At 32.7% G+C, this 11,965-nt stretch overlaps 1 protein-coding gene and 1 long non-coding RNA gene across 2 annotated transcripts; one reads left to right on the top strand and one right to left on the bottom strand.

Annotated features, from left to right (window-relative positions):
* Positions 1 to 2,310: 2,310 nt before the first annotated feature.
* On the bottom strand, positions 2,311 to 6,272 carry LOC143532951 (stem-specific protein TSJT1-like). Its single transcript, XM_077027846.1, has 5 exons — positions 6,001 to 6,272; positions 3,661 to 3,902; positions 3,436 to 3,556; positions 2,729 to 2,838; positions 2,311 to 2,559 (listed from the first exon to the last, which is right to left on the bottom strand). The coding sequence occupies exons 1-5, from the start codon at positions 6,200 to 6,202 to the stop codon at positions 2,521 to 2,523; spliced, it is 714 nt and encodes a 237-aa protein (XP_076883961.1). The 5' UTR covers positions 6,203 to 6,272; the 3' UTR covers positions 2,311 to 2,520.
* Positions 6,273 to 10,918: 4,646 nt separating this feature from the next.
* Positions 10,919 to 11,371, top strand: LOC143532908 (uncharacterized). Its single transcript, XR_013135265.1, has 3 exons — positions 10,919 to 11,000; positions 11,125 to 11,171; positions 11,327 to 11,371. It is a non-coding gene; the product is annotated as an uncharacterized LOC143532908 (long non-coding RNA).
* Positions 11,372 to 11,965: the final 594 nt, after the last annotated feature.

The following is an 11,965-nucleotide window of genomic DNA, read 5'->3' as shown; positions in this document are numbered from 1 at the left end:
GGGTTACGGTTCTTGGCGCTGCAGTCGCAATCCTGCCCGCATACTTATCCATGGCCGTTTTTAATGAATCACCGGGCTTTTTTATGAGGATCGCTTTCCATATCCTTGTCGCGATCGCATTCATTGTGAGCCTTATCTTCTTATGTGCATTTGTTGTTGCACCGGGTAAGTATGCCTGGTGTGGCAGGAGCAGAGTGTGCATTGTATTTTGCATTGCGTTGGGGATCGAGGTCATTTCCTACATTGCCTCCCAAGTGGCAAAGGCCATAAGAGGTATGCTACTGAAACTACTTAATTTCATATGTAGAGTGCTGCATATGCTTTAAGAAGGTGATATTCATGCACACATTCCATTGTTGTAACCCTCTGTATGATAAAAATGTGTTTCACCGTGTGACGTTAACAGCAGAAAACAAAACATATGTATCTGTTAACCAATCCTTATATCATGTAGTGACTAGTATCCATCAACTACCAACCAAACAGTAGGAGGCAAGCTTAAACATTCAAAAAAAAAAAAAACTACCAACCAAACCCCTTGGGTAGAAACTACAATAGCAAATAAGCTACTCTATAGAACTCTTACATTATGTAGAAACTATAAGTAACACGAACAGATAATACCAACACGATTTCTATATAAGTACCTAACCTAGACATACTTTAAATCATGTAACACAAACCGAATACACACCAATTTAAAGATCCCTAGCTACTTGTATAAACCGAATATCGCATCACACCAATTCCCCTAACTCGTACCCGAATCGGACCCAATGTGTACCCCGTAATACCTGAAACCGGAACCGGTTTCATACCCGGAACCGGGTTTTTCCAATACTCGAAACCGAGTTTTTCAAATACCTAAAATTACCCGAAAGATGCCCAAAAAATACCCTAAAAATGCAACTCCTTAAAAAAAATCCAATCAACACCCGAAAAATGCCCTGAAAAAATCCGAAAATAGGGGGGTTTTCAATACCAGGATATATGGTATTCAAATACCTAGGTTTAGAATACCCGGTTTTATACCCGACCCTAACCCAACACATAAGCTAGGGTTTTTAGAGACAATACCCGGATCCGAACCCGACCCAGTTATTACCAAAGCCTGATTTTTTAATACCTGGTCATACCCGAAACCAGGTTTTAAAAAAACCGGATTTGTACACCTCTGGGTATTAGAATGGATGAGTTGGATATTGGGTCAAAACACATTAAATGAGCATGGACCACATTCTGTTGCATGTATATTGGAAGTTGGCCCAATAATATTAAGAGGCTTGTAGGGCTTGGTATTATCTGCTAGAAGCCTAGAATGCACATAAATGAGTTATGACATCCACTGATACACATACTAAAGATGAAAAAAAAAACAAAAAAAAAAAAAACTATGCAATCCAAATCTGGTATTAAGTCCAGTCAGATCTGATCCAGTAGTGAACCGGATTCAGTGAAACTTGTCTAGTTTGGGTCCGATCCACCGGTTTTTTTTATATATTATTTTTGAAATAAAGTTAATAAAAAAAAACATAACAATCGTTTATGTATGGGAAGCTTGTTATATACTTAACCATTGTCTTAATATGTTCAAAATTAGACGACTTTGAATTGAGAAACAAAATATTTTATGAACTAATACACCTATGGAAGCGATATTTACAAAACGTTTTATACAAATGTGAAATGTCGCCTGTTACTTTTATTGCCATTGTATTGAACCCTGCCATAAATGTCAGAGGAGTTGAAATTTGCTTCGAAACATGTATTATAATTTGGGTTTACTCGATGAAGACATGCATTTTACAACAAATGTTAAAGATGTCTTGCTACATGAGAATTAAACTGGTGATGAAATTGAGACGAATATTAGTAATTCCAGTCTCGTATAACATTCTAAATTCATATTCTATACCCATCGGCCGTCAAGTATTGGGTATACACGCCAATATCATGTATGCCCATTAGCTTGTTACTATCCGTTATGATTTCCAAATACATTCTTAATTATTTTATTTTCTATATAACTTTATCACCGGAATGAAATTAGAAATAAAAAAACAAAAATTTAGAAAATTAAGTAAATTATTCTATTATCCAAAGAATAACAAAAATAAAATTTAAATACAAATATGTATGTTTTGAGCAATCGGATCAAGTATCACCACAACTCGTCACATACCCGCAAAAAGCTTCTGAAACTAATATCATGCTCAGTCACGTAGTAGAATAGTTGTTCCATACATGTCTTGACTATTTCGGTATTTCGGGTTTTAAGTTTGTAAACAAATCTGGGTTACTTTGCTATCCTAAATCAAATTAAGTTTCCATGATCCATAATGCCACAATCATGTAAGTAACAACACAAATAGATCACAACCAATCAACCATACATTAACCATTCATGTCTACACAAACTTTATTACACAAACAACATGTCTGTCTCTATACACAGGCCAACATACACTTTGAAACCTATATCCTAACAAAGGACTTGCTCACATGTTCTGGAAGTGGCCATTACTGTGTGGCTGAGATGATGGATGATGGACCTTCCACCTGACAAAACATCATTCACAAGTTTACTTAAAACATGTGAAAGGAACATATACCTAATGCCTTCATATTATTCATTGGGGCCACAGGATATACTCTAGAAACCACTAAAATCAAACCAACAAAAATATGTGACAAGGGGTTTATTGAATTTAATATTATGTAAACTCACCATGAATTTTGCACCCCATATCTCTTCCTCAGTTGCAGGAACGGCTGTGATTTTGTTCTTGGGATTTTCGTAGCATCTTAGCTCTCCAATCGCGGTTGAGTAGAAGCACCCTGCGGAAAACGTTTTATAAAACGGGTCAAATGGGCCAAACGTGTTATAAAACTCGTACATGCCAATCAGGTTTTTCAAGTATTACACTAAAGTCACAACTTGTTTCAATGTTGTGAAATTTTTATAAATGTCTTAACTTTATAAAACTAAGTGGCATAAATGAAACGTATATGAATCGTAGTTATTATTTTAGTCGAGTTTTTTCAAATTAACTTCAAGTAAGACGTGATCTAAACAAAAAAAATCACTAATTAAAAAAAACAAGTTACATAATTGTTCAATTTAAGTCGAATTAGAAATAAATAATCCCTTAATAGTAAACAAGATTCATATATGTTTCATTAGCCTTAAATTTTGAAAAACTAAATTTACATTTATATAAAAAATTCACAAGATTGGAAGTTTGGAACACTAAATAAAAGTTGATTACTTTTGAAGAGAAAAAAAAGAGTAACTTTATGTCGCTTAAAAAACTTGGTTACTATTATGAAGTTATATTTAATGAATTAGCCATTTATTAAAAACCGACAAAAAGAATATTTTTAGGTCAACCAGACCTGTCTGGACATAAAGATGGATAGAATCAAGAATCGAACCTTGCGGGAAAGAAGCGAGTGACTTGCCACAAGCACCTTTGAGAAGATCAGCATCATTGGCAAATGCAACACACCCATCAGCTGTGATTCCCCAATACAAAGGAACCTTACCATGTTGATCCTGTCATTATAGTTACCAACACCACTCAACATTAATTATTAAACATATTCTAAACATTACTTTAAGTCTTTAACCCATATTTTAGTAACATAATCATGACTTACCGTGGCCACAAATAAAGTAGAATTAGTCTTGTCAAATACAATAAAGGAAAATTTTCCAATAAGGTGACCCACAACTTGGTTTATAGGATACGGGGCCCGGTCACGAAGAGTTTTGTAAGCCTCGATGACCAAAAGAACCTCGTTGGCCGACTTGGAAAGCCCGTATTGTTGCTTTAGGCTACCCAAGTTGTCGAGGGCTCCTTCGAACGAACAAAATATCTCATCTTTGACCGCAAAAGATCAGCCATGATTATTATAGATTTAATATTAAATTTTTTAATACATGGGATGGTTAAAGAATTATGAAATATCACCAAATAAAGTGGTAAAAGGGATAAATTAAGAACCATTTAAAGGGAAGTGGACAGGTTAATGAATCTTTTTATTTTTATTTGTTTTGGAAAGTAACACTCAACTTTCTCAATGGGCCATAGCAGCCATAAGGTTACAAAAATAATTGAAATGATAAAATGAAAGATGAGGTAATTGAATAGTGTCTGATATAAAAAAGATCAATTTTTGTCTTTAAGAATTATTGAATGCTTCTTTGAGTTTGGATAAAAACTAAGTCACCAAAAAGTCCTGCTTTTTATCCTATGAAAAGACTAAATTATACGCCTTTCATCACTCCGTCGTGAAAATTAAAAATGACCCGACTGGTGTAACATAGCCTGTTTAACTCATTTATCAAAATAGGTCAAACGGGTTGACTATGTGGAGACTAGCACTTAAGTTGTAAACATGTTAATCAGGTTGGTGAATTGTAAATAATAATGGATTAAATATGTCAGCAGACAGACCTGTTTAATAAAAAAGGTTAAGCAGTTCAAACCGAACATGCACCCTTTTATTAAATACATCAATACAACCGAAAAACTGATTGCCGTCCTATCGTTTTCCAGACAGTGCCAAAAACATTGTCATCCTAGAATTTACTCATTCAAGAAGAAACCACACCTTAAAAGTCTAAAAGTTGTAACATATAAAATAAATTGCACAATTCCAGAATTTGGGAAATAACTTTCTTCAAAGAAAAATAAGGGTTAAAAACTTCAAACCTATCTTATTATTGAATTTTAAACAAAAAAAAATTATTATTTTATAATAATAAATTATTAATAATATATAAAGTGCATTGTCTTTGTCTAATTTCTTTTGAAATTTTCATATATGAATCATCAAGAAAACTATCGTTCTTTCCTCCAATTATTCTTGTTTCTTACCAACTCTTTCATTTTTTCTTATTAAAGTGAAAACGAAACCACTTATGACGTCACAATCAGTGCCTTTAATATTATATATATTTTTCTATTTCTATAATCTAATATATCCTCTGTTTTCATATACGAAGAACTTAGAAACTAACGTCAATCTCAATCTCATACGTTATTCACCGTCAAATTCTATTTATAACAAGTGCTACTAATAAACTATAAGTAATTTAAGTAATTTCAGTTATATCATCTCTCGAAAAATTGTTTTACAATTCTTAAATCTTAATTACTAACTATTTAATTTAACATCTTCTATTCAACCAGTGTAATGCATAAATTTCTGACCTAGTCTTCAAATACATACCAAATTGAACCGTTAACATGCGCAACCAAATACTGTCGTTACTCGTTAATCATTAAATTTTTTAGACATAACTACGGTTTTCGTCCGTACAGTTTGTTCAAATTTGCTATAACGTTTAAAATTTATTATTTTCGTTCATCTAGTTAAACCTTCATTGCAATTTCGGCCTTGTGGTTTAATAAAGTCTTTTATTCCAGTCCAAAATATGTTAGTGGTAAGACCGAAAGTTGCAATGAAATTGAAACCACATGAATGGAACTAGCAAATTTCAAACTTTTAGACTGATATAACAAATTTACACAAACAACAGGACGAAAACAACAGTTCACTTTTATTTAATCGTGTCGCCCGTGTCAGATAAAACATGAGAAGTTTCACCTGACCAAAAGTATGATAATATGGATCACAATTTTCTTTTAATTACCTTCCTATGAAAACTTACCTAAAGCATCTTATACGTCTCGTTAATCATTAATTAACCGCAACGAAACGCCTAAGCGAAAGTATTATAGTAAGGATTCTAATTTACTTTAGCAAAATTAGGCGCAAATTGTAACAAACTCACAACAAATTTTAAATTCTAACATCAACACGTAACTGAATAATCGTCCAACATAATTATTATTATTATCTAAGAGAAAGTTAATGTACAAACTAAAGAATTGTATCACTGTGCGAATCAAATAGTGTAATTATATATAAAATAATATTACATTATTTGATTCAGATAATTAGCAGGTTAATTTAATTTATATTATAAAATTGGATGAGTATTGGACTCGTTCTGATGAGTATATGCCAACTGAACATCATCTCCAATCTGCATCGACACCGCGGAGGAGTTGTTTCCGACGAAGCGGTTGACGAGTGACTTGGCGGTGATCTTCGGCGACGGTGTCCGGCTGCCGGCAGCCACCAGCTCGTCCGGCGGTGAGACTATTGAGCTACTAAACACTCCCAACATCGTAATTAGTTAATTACCTCCCGAAAACAAATACAAATACAAATACAAATACGAAATTGTAATTATAAGAATTATAATATTAATTATGAAACATGAGAGAGTGATGAACGGGAGGTGGTGAAATATATAGATAAACGGTGAGGGTAGTATCGTCATTTTATGACAATTAAATTACGTAACAAAAATGGGAATTTGACTATTTGATGGCTTGTGGGTGGTGGGACCCATCTGTGGCGATGATCTCTTTGTTGCGTGATGTAACGAGAGTGTGACCCATTGTCCACGTGGCACGGGTTTGTTGTGTAAGATTGTGAACGTATTGAATGTTTGGAAACTGTTTGGTGAGAAGTTTGTTTATGTCTCTAATGAATATGGGCAAACAGTTTTGTTTGATTGACTGAATGAACAAATATGGATATGGGCCATGTTTGTTTATTTGTGTTTGTGAATGTTTGATAATATGTTTGTTTACATGCGTTTATGTCAGTCGATGTTTGTTTGTATGTTTATATTTGTTCATTAAAAGTTTTATTACTTTTTAGTTACATTTCTAATCCTATCATGTAGATTTAAGCAAAATTATTAACTATAAATATATAAAGTTATATATTTAAAATTAACATATGAATATGAATGTTAAAATAAGTAAACCAACAGAATCTTGGTAGCAGACTGAATCATTGGCGGTAGAGGCTGGCAAATAAATCGGCTAACCGAACCTACACCGAACTGGTTTGAAACTGATTATGTACAAATCGGTTTGGAAGCGATTGAAACCGTCGGTTTGGAACCGGTTTGTAATTTGCTTCATTAAAACCGGTTAACTAAACCAAAACCGGCCAAAACCCGAACCGAAACCGATCAAAACCCTAACCGAAACTGATCGTAACATGGTAAGAAACCGGTTTCAACCTGAACCGAAACCGATCATAAACCGGTTTTGACTTTTGTTGACCAAACCAAACCGGTTTTAACCCAAACCGGTTTTGAGGTTTTGAGTTTTAAACCGGTTTTTGCACCTCTAGTTGGCACTAACCGTTTGCAGTTAGCCAAGTTTATTGTTTATATTCATTTGTGTTAATGAACAATTCATGAACAAATTCATTTCCTTAATCAACCAACAATAACAAGAAATTTGATCCAATTAGTTGTTAATAAACCATTCGTTTATCCGATAAAAACTTCACAAACGAACACGAACAAAGCCTTGTTAGGTTCGTATATAACCCTAGCTATGTGGATTAGACTGGTCTGATTTAGGTTTTGTATTTAAATGTCCTTTCTCTTATTATTGAAGCATTCTATTAGTGATAATCTAAGTTAATGTAAGAAGTTAGTCAAAAAAACATTTGAGATAAACTATGTGTTTTTAAATGACAAAAGTTGGAATCTGATATGAAGATAATGTGACGTGTTTATGGATGTTGTATTTTTCATTTCCTTATAAAAGATTAAGCTATTTCGGTTTTGAGTAATGTGGTTTCTGTAACCGTGGGTGATTACTGTGGGCTAGATTAATTCATTTTTAGCTATGATTTCAATTAAATATTTGGTCAAACCAAATAGTAGATCTGAAGTTCACATGTAAATCTAAAATAAAATACATTAACGAATAACTTTCACATATCTTATGTGGTACATTTTGTTATTTGTTACGATTATTATTAATTTATTATCCGTGGGCGAGATTGCTCGAATATTAAAATCGAGATTATATGCTATCCTCGTCATATATGAAAGTGAAACTGGACAGGATTCTTTAGATTCCATTCACAAGAATCTATCACACAATCTAATTTATCTAAATATAAAATGTTGATTATGCAATGATAAGATCATATTTAGTATAACAAAAAGTGAATTAAGTGTCAAATTACTGTTACGTAGCCACGAAAGCTCTCATTAACTTCTCTTTAAAAAAACGTATTGGCTTAACTGAAAGCACGATTATTTTTTAATCTTTATTCCTTTTTAATAAAATTATGAGTTGACTAGTTTGATTAGGTGGAAAAAAGTGTGACCCTATTTCCATCGCGCTCGTTCAGGGTAGCACACAAGGTGAGTCTGCCATTGTCACCCCAATGGTGAGGTGACTTGGGACGACATGTCATCACTCACCACACAAAGTATCATTGTTGCTTAATTATCAAATCTTCAGGTATAATTATACAAGGTATTTCATATTTTCACATACCTTATAATAATAGATGTTTTATAATAATACCATCGCTATCATAAGTAAGTTAGTTAGGATTTAAAACGTTCAATGACAAATAATAAAAGACATGAATGGTTTAATCATGGGCCGATCTGGGATTGCTCAAGTAGGGAAGACACATTCACAAGAAAATAAAAGAGAGTTATTATTTTTTTTTAATAAGTTAGTAGTAGGCCCATGCCCTGGCCAATTCTAAAATCCTCCAAATAAATGATGCTAACAATCAAAACAAGAATTGCTGTAAAATCTAAAACATTGCAACTTATGAAAGAAGATTAGAAACTTGATGACTATTGTAAACATCTCAATGAAGAGCAAAAAATGTAGGGATTAGTCTATGTAAAGAAGATGATTGACTGATTGTACAACTGAATTCATGAAGGTTGATGTTAATATCCCCAAACAAAGTATATAATAACATAGGTAGTGTGACTCAACTGCTCTACATACTCGGTATATAGCAACTGGTGTGTGTACTCGATTCGAGCCTTACTTAAAATTTATGAAGCTAGCAACCTTGGTTAAAGCAAGAATAAGGCGTTACACGGGTCATTTTCATGACGTGTTGGTGCATTTGAAAAAATAAAAATGGAGTTATTTTTACCTAATAAACAGCCTAGTTTCTTAAAAATCGTGGAAGACAAAAAAATTTTGGGATACCTTTAGATTAAAAACCTTTCATCTAGGAAAATTTTGTATGAAAAAATTGGTGTAATTTCTCTTTGTAATTCTGGTTGGTCCGTTGCTTGTTTTTCTAACATCTTACTAGTTCTTGACTTGTGTTAATGAAACTGGCCGTTAAAATAAAAAAACATATCGAGTGAATGCAAATTATAAATAACTTAATTGATGATGAATTAAATGGCATGGAACATCATGAGATTGAATGATATCTCAAATCAAGATTAAGTTATGGAAGTTACCAATAATAATGGTGTTGGCATTTGTTGTAAACAAATTTTTTACCGGCTAACGAGTAAAATCATAAGCAATAAATAAACGCTTAATCCTTATTCCCTATACATAAAAAATTGAAACTGACTCTCCCAAAATTTCATCCCCGTTTGATGAAATGTTAAATTATATGAAAACCATAAAAAGTTTCTCAAATTATAGGGATGAATTGATACGAGGAATAAAGATGTGAATGCTCTATGTGCTCCTATATAATAAATATAGGTGACATAGTGTTTAGAGGACGGGAATGGATCTCTAACATGGCTCATTGTAACAACCGGATCCGATCATTGTTAGATGGGATCCAAGATCAATGAGCCTTATAGAACAGTCGAATAAAGTCATACGTTGGTATGTTAAACCTCACAATGAAACAAAAGTTATATTGTTCTATGGTCTTGTCAAAGGTATAAGAAGTAAGTCTTTGTGGAAATATACGAGCCTATTCATCATTATGTCATGAATGAATCATTGGTATTAACGGGGTATTTAACTTTAGAGTCTAAACTGAGTGGATCTTCTATTTTGTCTCATGAGCCTTTCTATTGAGGACTTTAAAGAATAATACAATGATAATACTAATAGGTTCGTGATTAATTTTATACGTATGAGGTTGACGATTTAAGATTAGGAAAAGACAACTATGTATGAGTAGAATTAGTGTCGTATGTGTGCATTATGTAATTATATATTATATTGTTTCCCATGAACAAAACTGCTTTTTAGTTAAATATCCACCGTTGGATCACTATGAGGAGAAATCTGGACCGTAATAACTCCGGCAATAGCTTTAAATCCCTAATTTTCAACAGTGGCTTCATGCTCTAGAACCGTCAAGGTATGATATCTATTTTCAATTTAGATGATTGTTGTTTGTTTTGATTGATCTCAGTTTAGATATTGATTATATGAGATTTAGCGATTACTTAACACCTTTTTGTTGATTAGATTATTTTTTTGTTGTATAATGGAGGTTACAGAAGATCGTTTCAACACATAATGTTGGTCAAGTGGCATCCGCAGATGTTATAGGTAAGCAATTCCAGTCCTGATTGGTCAAAACAAGTAAATCTTTTAGCATCATTATCAGTATTTGATTTGGAAAATGTTATAATGTGATGGTAGCTTTGTGTACTGACATTAGCATTTTTTTTAATTTTTTTTAAATTATTGTATTTGTTCATTTGACATGATAGATGTACTTGACTCCTTTGCAGAAGATCTTTGAGCAGAGACGAAAAAACAACTAAAGAAAGACATTGCATATAAGTCCTTGGTCGGTGAGGTAAGCAAATTACTCCATATAATTTATTTTATTTTCATCATGAACATTAATGTTAATCTTGATTTGAGAAAGAAGCTGCATAGTGTCATCTTGGTGCATTTCGTAGAACATTACTTGTATGTTGATTTTAGGCCGAAACTTTGTAAGTTCACCCATAATGTCGATGTAATTGCACGTGTTTTAAAGTTCCCATGATGGCTTAATTTACCTGCAGATCGTCTATGGAGAAGGACTGTGAGAAGCCGGTAGTTGTTTTATTGTGGATTGATCAAGGATCTAGAAATCTGTTCGATCAACATAGAGACATGAGACTTGACATAGATGACCTGAGCTAAGAGGTTGGCGAGATGCTTACATCATTTTATGATAACAATAATAATAATAATCATAATAATAATAAAACTAAAATCTAATGCTCATTATTATTGCTATTATATATTGTTTAATTAATGAAGTTGATAGGAGCTACTTGCATTTGGGGAAACGATTGGAAGTGTTGGCATTAGCATGTTATCTCAAAATGAATACAAGAATCTATTTATGGTTCTTCAGACCAAATACAAGAGGACGGATATTGTTTCATCTGCACGGTGAGATTGCATTAAATGCAGCTTTTATTAGCATATTTTGACTAATTTGTACGCCCCATATGGTTTATTTGCAGCTTTGCATGAAGATTATGAAAACATGGATGATGTAGAGGTGCTAATTAGAGTTTGCAGGCACGATTCTCATGTCGGGTGCATCAGAAAATAGTTGTCGATGAACCGGGTTCCGTTTGCAAGGCACACCCATGAAACATCTATTAAGACTTTAGTTTATGTTTGTAAATACAAGTGTAAAAATTGGAGAATTTGAAGAATCTTAAGAGTTATTGTTTTCCATTTGCAATGCGGAACCTTAAACAAAATTAATCTATAAGGCTTCAGTTATGCTTTGTGTTCTATTGTTTTGTATCTTGTGTCATTATAACAATAAACTACCCGTCCACCGGACGGGTATAAAACTAGTTATAATTTATAAGAAACATAAATTTAGCGACATAGTATCTATTAATGTAGTTTTTTGTAAGTTAGAAAATGAATTTTTTATATAATTTATGTTAGAAAATATCTAAGAAAATGAAATAACAGTGATCACAATAATAATAAAAAGAATTGATGTACTAGTTTGAAAAAACACTTTCAAATTAACGCTACTGATAGTTTTTGATGTTTACGTGTTGTTTTTTATTAATTATTAATAAAAAACATATATTAAAATATGGTTATAACTTATACTCTGTAATACATTAATATGGTAT

The sequence above is a fragment of the Bidens hawaiensis genome, unplaced genomic scaffold (assembly GCF_021521415.1).
Source record: "Bidens hawaiensis isolate Kalapana, Puna unplaced genomic scaffold, B.hawaiensis_p1.1 tig00009570_1, whole genome shotgun sequence".
In the NCBI taxonomy this organism is placed as follows: domain Eukaryota; kingdom Viridiplantae; phylum Streptophyta; class Magnoliopsida; order Asterales; family Asteraceae; genus Bidens; species Bidens hawaiensis.
The sequence above is the reverse complement of the archived record's forward strand: the minus strand, read 5'-3'. Positions and strand labels throughout refer to the sequence as shown.